Below are 20,470 nucleotides of genomic sequence, written 5' to 3' on the forward strand. Positions count from 1 at the left end.
ATAGCTTTTTAAATGTCATGTGGTTTTTTTTTCATTATGATCACTAATTTATGTTAAAAACTAACCCACTAGTTAAGTTTGAACTGTAAATGTGGGGTGTTTTGTGGCCACTAAATCCCCTATTTTCATATTTTGATAATTTAGAGTAATAATTTCTGAGAGTTTTGTGGGAAAGAGAAGCAGAAAACCTACAAACACAGTGAAGAAACTCCCAGATGTTCTATATTTTATACAAGGAACTCTAGTAAAGAGCATGATCCACAAGGAATTAAGGGATTTATTGTAAACTGAACAGAGGTGCTTCTGTTGTTTTAGTGCAGATATGTAGGAGTATAGTTCTGACTCTTTATTCCTTGAGAAGTTGCAGCCTAAATGTAACAGGTGCTCTTGTGCGCCATATTTGCACTATAACTGCCAGATGCTAACATTTGTCCTACCGTTTGCTTTACAATAAAGCTAGATTTATATAAGATATTCACTGGGTTTACTGTTTAAGGCCTACTGAACATGAAATATAATGTAATAACACTTCTGTTTATTTTTTAATTTTGTTTTGTTTTACAACTTTTAAAGGCCTTTGCTTGGTGGTCAGACTTAATGGTTGAACATGCGGAAACCTTCCTCTCCTTGTTTGCGGTAGATATGGATGCTGCCCTAGAGGTCCAGCCCCCCGATACCTGGGACAGCTTTCCACTGTTTCAACTTCTAAATGATTCCCTTCGAAGTGACTGTATGTATTGTACTTTGGCCATTTAATCTATTCTCTGAGAAAACAAAACTGTTGGGCTAATGCTATTTTTTTTTACTGATTGTCAGTTCTTCCTCAGGCAATTAATAGCACTTAAAATGACTTCAGAAATTGCTCTAATTTTCTCAGTGTGTTTGAAAGAAAACTGTTATTATAGATTCAGACACAAAAAACATAACCAAACTTCCATGCATACACACGGTCCTGCAAGAAGAACCTATCCAGTCTTTGGTATTCAATTTATAAACAAGCAACACCAACCAACTTTGCAATTTCTCCTTCAGTCAGCTGATAGGTCATGTTAATAGCATGCAGACCCATTTTGGGAAGACTGCAGAAATGAATGCAGACAGGTGAAGAAAAATCTCCTTCAATTATATCACACAATCAGAAGAGACCGTGCAAGCAGCTTGTGGCCCTTACTTCAAAGCTCTTCTCAACCATGTGCCAATGGGGAGATTTGCATTAGAAACTAAAATATTTTTTTGCATTATACCCAGTAGAACAAAGTTTTTGTCTTTAAAAGTTTAATGAAAAGATATGTGACAGCCATAACACGTTTTTTCCCCACTGAGACCTCTATAAGAGATTCAGATTTAAGTGAACCAAAGCTTTCTATGCTGTTTAAGAAGAGAATTCAAACATACGTAGGAAGATGAAGTAAAGAAATCAAGAAAAATCCCTAGTGTCTGAAGTATTCTGAGCAATAAAAATATTAAAAAATAAAAATAAAGAAGCAATATAGATGTCTAAAAAAATAATATGAAAGAATAATAAAAGGAGCAATAATGTCACTTTTGGAAATTTTATGACAACCAATTTTATGAAAAATCAAAAAGTAAAACTGGATTAATGGAAGTTTCCTGAAAGAGTGCGATCAATATAATGACATAGATTTGTCCAAAAGGGTCGTCTTAGGTGTTCTTGATCATTGGTTGCACACAGTCACTTTAGTTTTCCCCATCTACCACCATCCCCTTATAGGAATATATTACAATACACCTTTGAAGACAATGTTTTCACTGCAGACATGAACTGTTGCATAACAGTCTAATGTGAAAAACAGTTTTTTTAATTGAATAATGGCACAGAAGGTTCTTTGTCATGTGTATATCACTGACTTGGATTGTTAATTTTATTCATTATGGCTTCTTTCATTTTTCTGCATTGTGGAGCCCTGGAAGCAGAGTATTGAACACAATGGGACAAATAGATTTGTGAGAAAGTTGATGCATTTATCCCACATAAAAACAAATATCAGTCTGCCTAAGGGCGTTGCTGCACCATAAATCAAATAACTGATTGATTTCATAAGCCCATCTCTCAAGATTCTGGGTCTTTAGCAATAGTCATTTAAACTAGTTTAAATCTTCAGTAGTAGATCCAATTGCTAGAAATTAAATCCCATTGAATATGCTGGGATTTACTTCCAAATTAACTTCCATAAGACTATGCTACAGGCATTCAAGCATTCCTACTGCCCCCTCCTGCTGGAAACAGACTTTCTGAAGAGTTGAGGATTTCTGATTTAGTTTTCCATATTGATGCAAAAGTTTAATTTTTAAAAAATGAAAAGACATTTCCAAGAAGTCTTAGAATTCTAAATGAAACCAGTTTATATCTGTAGGGCATATGAATCTCTTGGAATATGTACATTTAGGTTAACAATGTTACTTTATATTAATTTTTTAGATAAAGGAATGGTCAAAATTTTACTTAAGTGATTCTATGGAGGTGCCATGATTGTACTAATTCCTTGTTTATTTTAAAATATTTCTAGAATAAAGGAATTGATAGCAGAACTTCTTATTCACAGGGCTTTTGATTGAGTTGTTTTGTCCTAATAAATGTTAGTTTAAAAATGACACTGTGTAATTATGGAGTGCAGCTAAAAGTATCTTATTGTGATTTTATTTATTTGTTCTAGATAATTTGTGCAATGGAAAATACCACAAACATCTCCAAGATCTGTTTGCTCCACTTGTGGTTAGATATGTCGATCTCATGGAGTCCTCTATTGCCCAGTCAATTCACAGGGGCTTTGAGCGGGAATCATGGGAGCCAGTAAAGTAAGAAAATCTCCTTTGATACAATTGGAGTTTTTGGGTACAAGAACAACCATGCACAGATGAGTTAGAGAATATTAGGTATACTGTCCCTCTGCTAAAATAGACCAACTGTTAATATACGTACTCTATAGTAGTATTGTTGGCTGTTAAAGGTTAGCATCATAAGCCATTCCAACCTTAGGAGGCATCAAAATAGCCTATTCATCTTCTACCTAGCTAATGTAAAGGTACTTAGAACTCATATATGACACATTTTGCCTTTCTACTTGGTAACATGATAGAAGTGAACTAGTCACTCAAGTATGAAAAAGATCTCTCTAGAAAGACCATCTTGTTAGCTCAAAGATGGTTCCAGAGGTATGGCTTTTATCATTTGGCCATTCACCTTGGGCTCCAAAAATTGTATTACTTGGTAGTCTAAGAGAGAGCCACTGGAAGCACATTCCATATTACTGCCAAATATTTTTGCTTCTTTGGTCTTAGGCCCAACTCATATTACTGAGGTATAGCAAATTTCCTGTTTCTTATTTTTCCAAACTTTTTTTCTGCTCATCCCATTTCTCAACAGTTCAGTTATCAGACTGGTTAAAAACTAATCTGCACAAAAATGTGCATACAATTCTGCAGGATTTCGTCATCTGCTTATTTTGTATACATTTTCTTAGGACAATTTTTTTGTCCTTTAAAGAGTGGATATGAAACCACACTTTTCTCTAAATATACATACATGGTTGTGCCCTTTTTTAAAATGGCAAAATGTGAAAAGTGCAGTTTTCAGCCTACAGTTTTGGTTCATATTTTGGTTCAGGAAGTGTTAATAGAATAAGTCGCTCCTCTTCATAGGAATGCTAGGTTTGTCTATCCCAACATTATGATCCTAAGATATAAGGCTTCTTCCAACCCAAATCTGAAATTCAACCATTTTTCTCAAAAAGAATAAAAATCTTGCAGCTATTATTCAGTCCATTCTCGTGCCTGAGTGGTAACTACTGACTGATGTTGTTGTTGAGTCATATTAATAACAACAACAAGTTGTGACATCATAATTCTATGCAATTTCAGTGAATGGTTTTCCATAAGTTACCTTGCTCATAGTATTCATGGAATTTGATACTGAACTTCATTTCAGAAAGCAATTCTACAAATTCACCATAAGAAAAACACATTTGGACAAAGAGATTTAGAAATGTTTTCCAAAAGGTAATATTTTGGAATATTATTTTCCAAATCATAAAACAAAATCTCAGCAGTCACTTCCAGTGGCAAATTTACTTCAAAAGGACAGTATTTGGACCAAGACAAGTGTGGAATTTCTTATTCCTTTCCCCTTCCCATCATTTATACTTTTCTGCTGCAAATCTTCCACGTTGGTTCTATTCCAGAGGATCTAGATATATGCAGACAAAGGTTTAGGAAGATCTGCAACTAAAAAGTAGGTGGGGAAAAGGATAAAATGCCACTTATTTAGTACACATCATTCTAGAGATGTGATCTTGTTTTATATATTTTGAGTAAATATAATGCTAAAACGTATATTTAACCAATTGTGCATGCAGTTATTAGCTTTAAATTAATAAAGAGTTTGTCTATGTGTAGTCTAGTCAAATAGTTCCATGCTAGTTTATACAATGTACATGTTCCAAAGTAGTACAATTGTTTTCATAGGACTGAACATCATGGATTGCCATCACTTTTTTTCTTCTTTATAAGGCTACTCTTCAATACTGATTTATGGCTTTTGAATTGCAATTTCTGTTTCTAAGCAAATTTAGGGAGCTTTTTGTGTATCTCATCTGCTGAAGGTATACATAAACAACCATATTTTATCTGCATACATTAAGGTTGGTAGTCCTGTGTGGAAAAACTAGTTGGATTTACTCTTTTGATTCAGCAAACATAACTGCCACTGATTTTAATTCATCTAATTTTTATAGAGCAATATCTATGAAAAATAGAAGAACTCAGTTTTGATTGGCTCACATCAAACTGCATTTTTGTTCTACATATACTAAATCCTCACATTGGATGTCCTGTTAAGGAAATGATTGTGCCTGCAATGAAACTCTACGTTCATGGAAAATTTGTATTTTGATTCATCTGAATCAAAGCATGTGCTGTCATGTCAAGGGGAAACTGTTACACGGAAGCAGCCATAAACTGCAGCTTCCAAGTTCTTTCTGTATTTCAAGGAAGGACAATCAAGGCAGAATTGACAGTTAATAACTCTATTCATCAGAAAAAAGTCTGTAATATCTACCTATACACTCTTGTCGTCATGATGCTGCATGACAATTTCAAAAAAACACAATTCTTATCCATTTTCAAAAGGATACTATCTAACACTGGCTTGATTATACAAGAAACTCACACAGTTGCCTGAGGTCACAACCTTCTCAGTGGGCTGAGGCATCCGATATAAATGTGCAGATCATTTGCAAATAATAATCCGCCAAATATATTATTGATCGCCAGCCTTTCTGCACCCCCCAGTAGTTGTGCCATTGCATCCTCTTCTACTTTGCACATGTTTCTGAAATGTAATTCTCAAGTGTGGAATGCAGTCAGTTGGGCCTTGGGATGGCTGTGGTGTCAGTAACAAAGACTTTAAAGGAAACTAATGATGAGAATTATATACTATCTTCACCTCATCCCAGATGCTTTGCAAACCCATGTACTGATGGAAACTTCCTATGGGTGTTTGAATGGGAAATAAGAAATTGGACTAGATAAAAGTTTAGTCTGATTCAGCCATGCTTTTCTTATGTTTTTATTAGGGCCACACAGCATTTTGGATTCAAAGGGAAAAAGCTGTTTCAAAGAGCATGAACCCAGCCTGGAAAAAGATGTAGCTGCTTTAAGGAATTGCCCACAGGACAGGCACTACACAAGAGCCAGTTTGGTCTAGTGCTTAAGGGGTTGGACTAGGAGCAGAGAAACCTGAATTCTAGTCCTGTCTTAGGCATGGAAGCCAACTGGTTGAGTGTGGGTCAATCATTCTCTCTCTGCCCTAGGAAAAAGAAGGCAATGGCAAACCATTTCTGAAAATGTTGCCTAGAAAACTATATGGACTTGTCCAAGTTGTTGCCTGGAGTCAAAACTCACTCAAAGCCAAAAAATGTTCCAACATGCTCCAAAGCATTTTTTTTCCTTCAGATCCAAAGCACTGCACAACCGTAGTTGTTACCCTTCAACATAGTAAGATAGACAGCAGCTTTTTTCTCCAGTGTGAGATGGTACTGTTCTTCCCTCCTATTACACAGCCTAAAACTCAGGATCCCACCACAAGGTACGGTGGGGTTCTATATACTGTTGGAGGACTTCCTGGGTGCCAATAATGGCCTGAGCTTCTTCCTTCATCCTAGACTCATGGAAGCAACCCACAGGCCAAGGACTGAAAGCCACTGCTTCACTATATATACAAACTGCAGATTTATTGTCTAAGTTAACTACACATTTATTAACATGATCTTTGCATAGGGTAAAACAAGGAGAACACCACCATTTTTATTTTTATTTTTGAGGGGTGAGTCTTTCAACTTTGTCTTTCTTCAACCACCTGGAGAAAGCAAGCAGAAAACAGGATGCACATATGTCTCACTGATCCTCCTGCTACCTCACTTTGAATCAAGTCAAGCCAAGTGGATGAAAGCTCATTACCTTGTCTACCCAGGACGTCCTGTCACAACATACAAACTTGAAAACAGACCTGCTGATATGCCTGCCTGAAAATCAAGGTTGAAATATGTGGCCTTTTATTTAACCACCAGATGGCTGTCTACGAGAACATACTTTTAAAAAAACAGATATATTTTCATTGCTAGATGCTGAGCAGCACCTTAGGAATAACTTGAGATGTGCAAGCAGATAAACATTGCAAGCCTTGAAGATTTTCACAAATGCCGAATAAATATGTTCTCCTTTTTGTTTTATTTTATTTTTCACTTGCTCGGCAAGAGCTGTAAAACTCACCAAAATGAGTTAACTTGCTCTTTAAAAGGTTACACAGCTGGTAAGTGTGGGCAAAACTGTGCAGGGAAAATGAATCAAAGCAAGACAGCAGCCCTAACACAGTTTTCCAAAACACTGAATATGCAAGTTAAATCTGTTCCCAGACTGATTGAATATACACAGGCACATGAGGGGAGAGATCATGCCAGCATTGCCTTTACATTCCGTGCTCAATCAATTCTACGCCATTGAGATCTTGATGCGCTAAGGAACGCTGATGGCAGAATACCGCTTATCTTGAACAAGACTGTCAGATCAACGGAAATGTCACAAGATAGTAAGAGAGGGACCCTCAAGAGATGAAGAAGACAAGATAGTTCAATTGCAGTATATCCGCTTTTGCATCCAGGTCCTGGATTCAGTCCCTGGCATCTCCAAGTAGAACTTGAAACGTTTCTGCCTGAAACCCACAGGATCTAGGGTTTAAATCAGCTTTGACAAGATGTAACTAGATCGGGCGAACAGCCTGCAAGACACTTGCAGGCCAGAAACCGCCAAAGTTGCACTTGTCGAAATTTCTTGGCAACATGTCCATTTTCAGTAGGCTGATGAGTAATTTTAAATAAAAATCCACATATCTAGTGATTTTCAGTGGTATTTATCTCTTTTTTAAACAATTTCAGCTATCAAGTAATTATATTTTTCTGTTTTCAAAATACATAAGAATTAACAGTTCCTAACGTTTCAGCCCCACCTATGGCCATGCCTTTTGCATTCCTTGGAGAACATTTTTTTAAAAATGCATAAAGCGTGATGACCTTCCCCACATCCTCAAAAGGAAATGTGTTCCATCCCTGAGCTGGAGAGACCAACACTCTGACTCAGTATAAGACATCTTTCTATGTTTCTTCTATACACTTTTGTGGGAATTGCTGAAAAAAACATCAAATTTAGATTTGCAGAACGCTTAGATGTGATTTAATGTGGTTTTTCCAAAAGATTTTCCGTATGTTTATTACTCAGATTTTTGTGCATATTGCTTCTAAAATTGACATTTTATATTCCTGTTTTGCTGCTGCTTCTTTTTTTTTTTTTTTTTTGGTGCCTTGATTCCTGGCAATGGTCTGAACAAGTCCCTGCAGTTTTGCGATTGCCTCCTTCTTCCAAGGGCTGAGAGAGAGGGACTGGCCCAAGGTCACCCAGTGGCTTTGTGCCTCAGGCAGGACTAGAACTCACCATCTCCTGGTTTCTAGCCTGGTGCCTTAACCACTACACCAAACTGACACTTGCTTTGTGTAATGTATGCATTTTAAAATAGTTTTTTCTCCATTGTAATACATGGATAGTTCTCAATTATATGTATTTTAGTCATTTTTTGAACAAAGAACTGCATCTCAAAATTAGGTTGAAGTTCAAGCATAAAACGTAATTGCTTCATTTCACACAGAGCTTAGAAAAGTTTAAGCTTCTTTACACTTAAATGCAAAGCAGTTTATGTTTAGTACTTAAGGAGAATTCAAACCTGAGAGCAATACATTGCAAGCATTCATCGTTTTCTCAACCCAAGGATAAGAAAAAGAGAGGGCTAAGTTTAGACCTACAATAAGGCAAAAGATAAAGGAGTTCAGCTCTTCCTTTCCAGCCTTCCAAAGATACAGTTGCAGAAAATATTAGCAGTAGGGTAGGGGTGCTCACACTTCAAAAATGATTCTGTGTGAGCTGAAAAAAAATTGCTGCCACTTTTAGAAGTCAACTCAGTACTTTTTTTTTTAGTTACACATGGAATCTTGAGGGGAAAAATGTTGGGTTACTTTAATGAATAGCAGAGAGATGCTGTTTTTGCTCAAGAGTCAAGATATTTCTTCCAAATGATTTCCTAGGGAGATAGAAGCTCTGTATTACCATTACTTATTTCAGACCATTCATTCTGAAATAGGCTATCTGGACTTCCCATTCAGTTCTAGACCATCTTGTTGCTCATGTGGTCTCTGCATGTAGTTTTGATTTTCTTGGGAGAATAAGATTTCTGGATGATTGTAATAGAAGTCTGAAAAGATAGATCTTGAAATAAATCTACCTACAACAGTGTATATGTTTAGTAGAACAGCAGCCTGACTTTGAGGTATCTGACATGGAACGTACATAGGGAAAGCTCAGTTAAGACTAATGTTCCATTTCAATTCAATGTGGGTCCTATTTATTTAGATGATTTATATGGCCACCCATCTCGACATAGTGACTTCGGCTGGCTAACAATATATAAAACATGCCAACAACATCAGACAACTGTAAAAGCAACAACTTAGATATCTGTAACCAGTCCCTCCCTCTCCTAATAATTAAGCACACATAAACAGTACAATCAGACTGAGGCTCTAAATAATCCAGCTGAAAAACAGCAAACCAATATCATACACCAGGCTCAGCTAACATCCTGGCCCAATGCCTGAGGGAAAAGCCAGATCTTCAAGAGAAGGCCAATAGGATCAGAGCCATCCAAATCTTGAAGGATGGAGGAAGGGGATGCTGTTCTGTGGCTCAGAAGCTGCAACAGACAAGTCATGTCTCCTGGGTCCCACTAGATGTTATTGTTTCACAGAAGGGACCCAGAGCATGCCTATCCTGCCAGACCTGCTGGGACAAGCAAAAGCAATTAGAGAAGACAGCCCTGTGCCATTTGGAGCTTTATAGGTGATACCCAGCATCTTGAATTGCACACTGAAACCTACTAGGAGCTGGTACAACTCACAAAGAAGTGGCATTAACATGGGCATACTGTGGTGGGCCCAAAGCTGCATGCACCATTGCATTTAGGACCAGGTGCAGCTTCCAAATGCTTTGCAAGACCAGCCCCATGGAGACCTCATTGCAATTGTCACCAGGAGGTAACTACAACATGACTGACCATGAGCAGAGCTTCCCAATCCATGAACAGCCAAAATTGGCATACAAGAGCAGGAGCCATGAGTCCAATAGGACTCCCCAATTTATGCACCAACTCTATCTGTGGAGACAGCTACTACATCCAGAGGCAAAGATGGATGGGGCCATAAAATCAACAGCCCTCGGTCTTGTTGGGGCTAAACTGAAGGCTGTTCTTCCTATCCGGACCTCCATGGTTTCCAAATGCTGGGAAACAGTCTTGGCAGCATAACCTGCATGGCCCAGGGCAGAGAGGTATAACTGAGAATCATCAGCATAGTGGTTATATTTAAGTCCATGCCGACAGATGGCTTCACCCAATAGTTTCACTTAGATAATAAACAAGAGTGAGGAGAGATGCATCCCCCATGTAAGGTCTCTTTGATGAAAAAAAAAACAATTATTTATCTATCTATCTATCTATCTATCTATCTATCTATCTATCTATTTATTTATTTATTTATACTACATGACATTTATGTGGCCGCCCATCTCAAGTACATGACTCTGGGCAGCTAACAATTAAAAACAGAATAGAAACAATATAATAAAAGTAGAATGAATAGCATAGGGATAGCAGCCAAGACCAACAACCCAAAACACTGCTAATAATAATTATAGTTAACACAACCAAGAAACGGGCTCACCCACACCATCAGGACCCTAGACTCAATAACAAAACCTGATCTTTAAGGCCTTGTGAAAGGCCAGCAAAGTCAAGGGTGAGCCTGATGTCTGGGGACGTGATATTCCAGAGGGCAGGCGCACCACACCAACCCTCTTCCTGGGTCCTTCCAGATGGCCCTCCCTTATGGACATGCCTCTCCTGCCAATTCTAATAGGACAGATAGATAACACTGGGTGAAGGGCTTTAAAGGTATCTGCCAGCACCTTGAATTGTACCCAGAATCATACAAGCATCCAATGCAGTTCATGGAGCAATGATGTCACATGTGCCAAATGACAGGCACTCTTTACGACTCACACCACTGCATTTTGCATGAGCTGAAGCTTCCGAATACTCTTCAAGGGCAGCCCCATGTACAGTAGATTGCAGTAATCCGTTCAGGAGATGACTAAGGCATGAGTGACTATGAGTAGGGCCTCCCAGTCCAAGAACAAGCACAACTGGTGCAAGCTTTGTTCCATAAAGTCTAAGGTAATAATGATTTTGCATAAAACATTAGTGAGCTTTGCTGATTAGCAATGTGCAAAGCAATACAGGACCCATAGCAGTATTCTATACTATTTTACACAAATATGACTTCAGCTAAAGAGATGGAGTTTTACTGTTTCATGTACAGATAAACAGAGTTACAGTGGTACCTCGAGTTATGAATTTAATCCATTCTGCGACTCTGGTTGCAACTCGAATTGGTCGCAACACGAGGCAAATTTTCCCATAAGGTTCAATGTAATTACCGTTAATCCGTTCTGGCTTGGAGGACAGGGAGGCAGCTATTGCTTGGAGGGAGAGTCAGGGGCGGAAAAATGGCCGCGGACCACGTGTCAGGGGCGTAAAAATGGCCGCGGACCACGTGTCAGGGGCGTAAAAATGGCCGCGGACCACGTGTCAGGGGCGGAAAAATGGCCATGGACCACGTGTCAGGGGCGGAAAATGGCCACGGACCACGTGTCAGGGGCGGAAAATGGCCACGGACCACGTGTCAGGGGCGGAAAATGGCCACGGACCACGTGTCATGGGAGGGAAAATGGCCACGGATCCGGTTCGTAACTCGAACTCGAGGTGGTTCGCAACACGAGGTAAATTTTTGGGGCCGGAGCTGGTCATAACACGAAAAATTCGTAAGCAGAGGTGTTCGTAATTCAAGGTACCACTGTATATCTAGAAGCACAGAGCTAATTTAGTGTAGTGGTTAAGCACCAGGCTAGAAACCAGGAGACTGGGAGTTCTAGTCCCGCCTTAGGCACGAACAAAGCCAGCTGGGTGGCCTTGGGCCAGTCCCCCTCTCTCAGCTGCAGGAAGACAGCAATGGCAAGCCACTTTCAAAAAAAATCTTGCCAAGAAAACTGCAGGGAATAGTCCAAGCACTATATATATTTAGAAGCACCTGTTTTTCATTTGTGCCATGTTCTAGCAACAAGCAGATGCTACTAATGCTAGTCACATCTCATACAACTGGCCAGAACAGTAAATCACATAAACAAGATCAGTTTCCCCAGGACAACCAAATGTACATGAAGGTCAGAATCAAGTTTTTCTTACATATATCGCATTACTTCAAAATAAATAAATAAATAAATAAATAAATAAATAAATAAATAAATAAGTTTAGTCCACTATTTATATTGTCTAATTCTGAGAAAAAAAATTGTATAAATATAGAAGTTCTTGATTAGTTTAAAAACAGAATGGTGGAGAGCGTGAATAACATTTATTATTACAATAATAAATAAGCCTAAGTACAATAAGCATTTGATACACTATATCTGGTTGTTTTATGTCAAAATTTACATGTCTTTTACATTCCTTTTTTCTTTTCATTAATGAGCTTAACATTCTTGAAAACTTTAACAGCTTCTCAATTGTAATATAAAGTGTGATGATTTCCAGTTTGGATTGCTAAACCACTCCTGTTAAAATATTAAAGATATTTTAGATGGCAAAAAACTGTAAAACAGCATGTCAGAAGGAAATGTTCAGGCCCAAGACCAATAACCATATTCTGAATTGTAGCCATAGCTTTTAAATAAAAAGAAAGTAATCAGAACTATCAACAAAGGGACAGCAACTGGTAAAACAATAAAAATAAATCAAGAAGATAGCAACTCTAAATTATGTATTCATTTTTAGTTTTAATGGTTAAGTCCATATACTTTACAAGATTATTATTTTTTTCCTCCAAGAACTTCAGAATTTACTCTGAAATTCCTCAGCTCTCTAGAATAGAATTTGAATGCACATAAGATACTGCAAGATAAAAAGCAGGAATTTCCCCTCCCTTGTTCCACCGATGGAAGAAATTCCATAGCAACCCCAAGCCCTTAGATTCTATTTTTTTAAAAAAATTGATAGCCCGGACATCAAATATATTGAACATACATATGATAATACATTTTGTGCTAAAAACATTTCCTATGGAGATATTTTGGTCTAGTAAAACAAACCCAGTTCTACAACTGGGTGAATACAGTATATACCAGCCTTGAGTCAAGCTCAGTTTTTGGTGACTTCATAGACATGACATGTACCCTTCTTGGCAACAATATCAAAAGGGTTTGCTATGTTCTCCTTCTGAGATGGGATTTTCAGATGTTTCCCATCCAAGTACTAAACCAGGTTCAACGCTACTTAATTTCTGAGATCAGCCAAGATTGGCTAGGTACTTCCATCTGATGTATTTTGTTAGAAAGTATTTACAGCTACTCTAACAAAAATAAATATTTTCATAAACATTGGCTATTTTATTTAGTCCCAGTTTAATAACAATAAGCTAATGCCGAATACGCCTACTCAAAAATTAATCTCACAGAATCCAGTGAGGCTTGCTCCTATTATCAAATTAAGACTGCATTTCATGTAAAGAAAGCTTAACTGAACACAGTAGTAGGTTCTCCAAATAAACATGTGTAAAAGCATTTTGTTAATATAATTTTAAAGTCCCACTTCATTCCATTCATAAAGCAATGATGAAAATAATTCAAAACATGTTTCTGGATTTGTACATGATACTATATATTTATGCCAGTATAAAAACAAAAACTGCATGAACTGGTCCAGGAGCCAAGTGACTCAAAGGCATCCCCCCCCCCCCCCAAAAATGCAGCTAAGGATTCTTGATCTTGTAATAATATATTTTAAACAACTGTACCAATCATTTCCACTAATGCACACATACAAATCACACAGGTACCAGCATAACAGAATCATTTTAGGATTTCCAAATGATAGCAGTATTAATCTATTGCAGCAAAATCTTGTGCAGGATGACTAAAAGTTAATTATAACTTTTTTAATCAATTTGTTAGCATTCAACATGCCAAAATACTTTTTGATGTCTCATTGTAGAAGTATGGGCTTAAATTCAGTTTCTAAGAATTAAGCCCTATAAATCAGCTTATTTACTTACGAGTGAATCTGAGCAAGATTCCTTCTACATAGTTATCTAGCAAATGTATTCCACAACCTGAATGTCATCTTTTTTCAACATCTTAATTGTAAATATATGAGCAGAGGTTCTAACTTAATGATAATATGCCAAAACTTATAAAACCACTATATATTCAGGAACCAGCTCCTGTGACAATATAAGAAGCAACAGATAACTTGTGAACAGGAAAGCACCAGATGCAGATGAAATACACACTGAACATCTTAAAGTTGCAAAGTAGAGACAGTTAAAAGTGGAATAAAATATGTAACAAGTTTGTGTGGCCTAGGAACTGGAACATCTCATTGTCCATGCTGATAACAAAGAAGTGAGATGCAACTTACTGTCCCATTGCCCTTATTCCTTATACAAGCAAAATTTTCTTAATATCTAACAAAGAAGAATAGAGCCATACATGGAAAAAGAAATGCCAAATGAACAGGCAAGTTTCAGAAAAAGCAAAGTAGCACAAGATCAGGAGCTGATATAGGATGAATAATGGGGAGAGTAAATAAAAGGACGTTATAGTGGCTTTTTTGATTATGCAGATAATGCCAGGGTGCAGTATGTATTAAGTCTAATTGGGTATACCCGAACACTTGATTATTTTTCTAAGGGATGTTTACAATGAACAGGAATCTACTGTAGAAACTGAATTTGGAGGAGACAAAGATGCATGTTGTCCCCATATCTATTTAACTTAAACAGTAACTAGAGTGTAAGAATGGCAGGATTGGAAAACGTGACAGTGGGAATCAAAATCAGAGGTTGAAACAGAAACAGTTTGAGATAAGTAGGCAACACCACTATGTCGTCATGAAGATTTAAAGCAAGAATATGAAAGTTAAAAATCTGGATTAATGTAAATTATTAAGTAGACAAGGGTAATACCAGCCTGCATTCTTAGCTGATGCTAAAAAGTGAAGGTGGTATATAGCTATGTTTTAATGCTCTCATAGATAAAGATAATCATTGTGTTGTAAATCTAGAGAAGACAGCAGCTTCTTTATACTCATAAAGGATACAGCATATCAGAATAGTCAATAAGGGTCTTTCCAGTGGTCCTGTAGGCCATGGAAGTTGGATACTGAGAAAGAGGAAGAGAAAGAAGATAGGTTTTAGATGTATGGATTTGGGGCCAATTATCAAGAGTATCATGGACTGTAAAAAGGTAAAATCAGTCCTGGGTAAAATAAAGACTATTTCCTTGATGTGATCACCAGCGAGCAGTAACTCACATACCTGGGGAATGTGTGATGAGCGGGTGATGGACTAGAAAAAAATAATATGCTTAGCAAAATTGCGGGAAGTAGAAGTGAAAGGCAAGGGATAAACTAGAAAGAGGGAGCTAAAAAGATTCCTGGAATTGTTGTTGTTGCTGGGGACTGGTCAGGACGGCCTGCGTTTTCCCATTTATTATCAGCAGTCAGGCTCAAGTTTAAGGCATTTAACTATGATTACAGCTGGAGTGGGAGATTTCCACTGTATTTCATATGGGATAACTAGAAAACATAGTCCAACATTGATATAACTGATGTATGGCACAAAAAGCTGAAGGTATTAAAGACAGCATCCTTGGACAAATATGACTTGGAGCAGTCTTCTTACAAGGTGCACCGCAGAAAATTCTGATGCCAAACCAATTTTTTATCTATTTTCATACAATGGTTGGGATCCCCAAAAGCAGTAGGGAAAATGACATGTTCAGCCAGTTTTGTTTTTTTTTAAAGTTCTATAGAACTTGCTTCTCTTTTGCACATGGGAATTGTTTCTTTGTATCGCAATTTATTGTTGTTCCTTCCCTCCCATGTGCTGTTTCAGGCAAAATGCAGGTTTTATAATGTCTCTCCGGTGGCAGTTACTGTATTATTATTTTTACATAGGGACAGTAAGCTGTTGCAATTAAAGAAGAAAAGAAACCAAGCTTGCAAAGTGTTGACTACTCTGGAATAATTTTAAAGTGCATAAATACAGATTAATAATTTGGTATAGAATTCTGTCTAGGCTGACTTTCAGAATGAAGTTGAAACTAATTTCTTAATGCCATAGTATGACAGATAATATATAAATATAGCAAGAGAGATAGAAGTTTTGCTCCTCTTAAACTGGGCAGATGGTACTTAAATCATTTTGTTTCATATAAGAGATAGATATGTGAATATTTTTTTTACTGTCTTTGCTGGAATATGTCTGCTATAACCAGCTGTCCTTAGTGAGCACTGTTTATGTCTTCAAATGTTTGTTTCCTGTTAGCATAGTAACAATCCTCAGAGAATGTATTTCTAGATATCAATACCATGTGAAAATTTCCTTTTACAAGGTTATTGTTTCGTGGCTATGTCTGTTTCATCTATTGAAGTATTGAGACTAATCTGTAATGTGCAGGTTAATCGTAATTTAATTTAACCTTAATTCAAAGGGAAAATCAATCAAATCTTATTTCAGAAAACATCTACAGCCTAAAATCATGGACCTAGTGTTCACTAAAGAAATAAGGATTGTATAATTCAAACTAAAGATGGGCATTCACATAAATTTGCAATTTTCTGTAGGAATAGTCAACCCTTTTCTCCTGAGGTCCCCATTCCTTGAGGGAAAAAAAAATCCTTTGGTAAAATTTCCTGATATGGTAGCAGAGGTGAGGACCAATATGAAGTCAGCATAGAGTTATCCCACATTCTCTCTCTCTTTCTTTCACATACATACAATTTGTTCTATTTTTATTTCTTTCTCACCCTTTTTATTTTTTCCTGCTCTCTTCCTTATTCTTTCTTTCTTTCTTCTTTCTTGTCTCTCAGTTTTTCTCCTCTCCTCTTCCCAGCTGCCTCCCCTCCTTTACTCAGCCACTGCATGCCACAGTGGGATAGAAAGAGAAAGAGAATTTGTATGAATGGGAACCTTTTTTTGCCCTAAGCATAACTGCTGTGCTGGGGCGGAACTAAGGAATGACAGCTTCTCCTAAGTTCAGAAGTCTGCAAGCTGCATCCAATATGTGAGCCAGTCTACACACCTACAAGGGAAGCCTTGATGTTGGACAGAACCAAAGAGTTAGCTCACTAGGGCTAGAAGAAGACTAGAATGCATAGAAGACTAGAACCCAGGAGAGTATTTGTCCCAGCATATAGAGTATTATGCATGTGCAGAGATGTTTTATTTTGCATAGAGGTATCTTTGGTGAATGTACAGTATGCTGTATACCAGTGTTTCTCAACCTTAGCAACTTTAAGGTGTGTGGACTTCAACTCCCAGAATTCTTCAGCCAGCAAGTCCACAGATCTTAGATTAGTAAGATTGAGAAACACTGCTGTACACTGTTTAGAGTCATCCCGATTGAACTGGTATATAAGTTCAATCAGTCAATCACTAAATCAATGTGAGCTCCTATGTGATATTAGATGCATTCAACAAATTGCTTTTGCCCAGCAGCTAGAGAGAAACAGTGTTTGCATACACTTCTGAAGGACAGAATAAAGGTTTGGGGGAAGCAGAAGCAAAGAAATATTTTCTTCTGTTGGTATCAGGACTTGTTGCACAGGGTCTAGAGTCTACTGACATGTTAATTTGATGCTATTTTGCTACACATTTGGAAGTAAATTAAGTTACATGTTTTGTACATTTATTTATCAATAATAAATACTCCTTTGATCTGAATAAACACATATAATATTCTCTGTGTAGCTATTCTCCTTGACATTCCTACTTGGACAGAGATGCTATTCAGCTCAGAGCAAAATATTTCCGAGTCAATATGCACAAGATTAGGATCCATGCTTCCATCCCCAGATTATGGAAATCCATTGAAATTCCTCATGTACTTCATCCAACTTGGATTTTGAAGCTGCAGTTCTTTTAGAAAGGGTGCATGCTCCTCTAGGTTCTTAAAATTATACAATTTTCCCAATACTATATGTCACAGATCAGGAAGTCCCTGTACTATATGATGAGGCCCGCAATATCTAGAAAGGTTTGATTGATTGATTTGATCATGTGCCATCAAATCATTGCCAACTCTTAGAGACTACATCTGTAGTTGCTCAGTTCTGATGTGGGTAGGGCCAGATTTGCCCTTCCCAATGCTTTCAGCAGAATCCTATGGCCTTTCTAATAACTTGCACAACGTCATTTCACATGGATGCTCAAGATCATCCACGCAGGCACTTTCTCTGTTCGTTTGAATGGAAAAGAGAGCTATGGACTGAAAAACCCGGGGAACCCTATTCTTTATTGGGATGACTTTCCTCACATGGAATAATTGCATTAGGGATATGTCATATGCAGGTCCCTGTCCCAGGTGCTGTGACTCAAATGGAATATGATTCCATGTGTCAGGAATAAAACACCTCCTTGGAGAAAAATCCTGGCCCTGTATTCACTGGCTAAACCTCTTTAAAAAAAATCTGTAAAATAGTCCTTTTAGATTTTATTTAGCATAGCTGTGCCATTATGTCCTTCAAATCTACGTGCTGATCATTAAAATCATTTGAGTGTGTTCCTTCTGTTTTGCTTAAGACCTAGTTAAACACTATAGTTTTTAAAATGTGGTAGCAGTAGGTTCTGTCCTTCTGTATCAATGTTTTAAGTTGCTCTTTTATCAATGTTCCTTGTTTCGTTCTTGTCCTTGCTCTCTCTTTCCCTCTCTCTATTTTGTTTAAGCCACTTGTTATTGCAGACTGCTGAAAAAAACCCAAAGTCCTCAATCCCACACGTTAAGCCTTCCATATTCATGCTTCTCTCTGAAATGTTTTTGGTTTGGGTCTTTGGATTGTTGTCTTGCTGTGAACTTTGCAGATTTCTTTCTGAGTGCCACCGTGCTTCTGCTGCATCGGCATTGTCACCGTGATGGTATTTTTTCCTTTCTGTCTGTTTCTTCCACAGGAGTTTAACAAGTAATCTGCCCAATGTGAATCTACCAAATGTGAACCTCCCTAAAGTTCCAAATCTGCCCGTTAACATCCCACTAGGCATTCCTCAAATGCCTGCCTTTTCTGCACCGTCATGGATGGCTGCTATCTATGATGCTGAGTGTGTATTCAGTTCAATAGATCTCATTTCAACCAAAAGCAGTCTTGGCATGGATATGAATTGTTCATTTCGGTCAACAGATCTGAAGAGAGAACCATTTCAGAAGAGCATCCTCAATTGACATGTGTCTACAGCAAGCCTCCCAAAAGTGTGGGGGGGGGGGATGAAATGGGGCAGATGGGCATTTTCTTATTATTGGACAAAACTGAACACCTTAAAGGTTTTTTTCTTCTGTCTGACATTGGAATCGGTAGTCTTGTGGGTAATTGGCCTTTCCAAAATCCCATGGTTGTATATGCTTCTAAGTGTGAGCCATGAGAGAAGTATTGGGGGCTTTAAAAAAAGACAACCCATGATACATTCGGAAAAAGAGAGAGAGGCTGTTCTCATTAACTACATCAGGATCTAAAACCTAATCTGTTTTGTTTGCTTAGTTCCTAACTTTCTGAATGATTGTCCAGAATAATAATAATAATCCTCTCATTTTTAGAAGGGATGCATCTAGAAAATGTAACTTATCCCAATTCTTCTTCTTTGGTTAATTTTCCCAAGTTATCTCAGACAATAATCAGGCACATCAAATCTATAGCTACATGGGGAAAAAACCATTGTCATCGTCATTAATCACAGCCTTCCCTATGTTGAACTTCCATTGCCAAAGTTCACTATGGCTTGGAATGACGGGACTCAAAGTCTTATAACTCGGGAAAACAAATGGATGGCATATGATGGCTTGCCATGGGGTGCTAATGATTCTAGTAATGCAGCTAGCTAACCTTGGTTCTGTGAGTGAGCAAACTTACCCAAGAGGGTAGCTCCTCATCTCTGGATATGGAATTTGCAGTTCTTCTTGACAAAAGAGAAGGGATTATCTCAATATGGAGACCATTCTTATATTTTAAATAGCCTGAGATTGAAAACAGCTCTCACCCGTCCTGCTGGCCCCATTATTGCAAAAATCTTGTTCATCCTTGAAAGTTAAAAAAAAAAAAAAAAAGATGGAATCCAGGAAAAAAAAGTGCAGTAAAAGTCAGAACTGTTTTCTTGCCCACGGAACCTACAGATTATAAAGTAAATGATGGTTTTCAAATTATGCCACTAACTTCACTGACCTCTAGAGTTATCTATATCAGCATATTCTACTCGGGGCACTTCCATGAGGTCTCTGAATCTGCTAAAAAATGTCTGGATTTCTATGACATCAGCTTTTTTTGAGAACAGAGCCAATTATTTCTGGACCAGTTGCAGTGTGTTGGAAAGCACAGTTTTGGGTGGGTTTTTTAAATGTTGCCACAATGCACTTCCCCATTTGCAGGAAATCTTACTTGGGCAGGTTTTGCATTTCTCAGACTTTGTTCTTTCGAGTAGAAAGATGCTGGACTGCTTTGCGGCTTTTCCTTATAGGAAATGCTAGGATTTTCTTCTTTTTTTCTTTTCTTTTTTGCAAAGACAAATGCCCATTGTATGAATTGAGGATATGGGAGGACAATTTTGCAAACAATTTATTTTATTTTTACATGCGTGATGATGAAAGGTCATCTTCTGAATCTCTTCTTGTTATGTATCATTTCAAGGCAGAGGTATTTGACACAATTTAAAGATGCGCTTTTGTGGCATATCTGTGTCAGTACATTTGTTCATTTGTAAGG

At 37.6% G+C, this 20,470-nt stretch overlaps 1 protein-coding gene across 1 annotated transcript in view; it reads left to right on the plus strand.

The window, feature by feature from the left end:
* CADPS (calcium dependent secretion activator) overlaps positions 1–20,470 on the plus strand; it is a 402,311-nt gene that overhangs the window by 284,368 nt on the left and 97,473 nt on the right. The window contains exons 18-20 of the mRNA XM_088134415.1: positions 574–730; positions 2,676–2,817; positions 18,675–18,821. Of these exons, the coding sequence (XP_087990541.1) occupies positions 574–730; positions 2,676–2,817; positions 18,675–18,821 (446 nt within the window). The remainder of the gene's footprint in view (positions 1–573; positions 731–2,675; positions 2,818–18,674; positions 18,822–20,470) is intronic.

Source organism: Python bivittatus, unplaced genomic scaffold (genome assembly GCF_059951505.1).
Source record: "Python bivittatus isolate LINGU-HERP-01145 unplaced genomic scaffold, Pbiv_v1 ctg000080_np1212, whole genome shotgun sequence".
In the NCBI taxonomy this organism is placed as follows: domain Eukaryota; kingdom Metazoa; phylum Chordata; class Lepidosauria; order Squamata; family Pythonidae; genus Python; species Python bivittatus.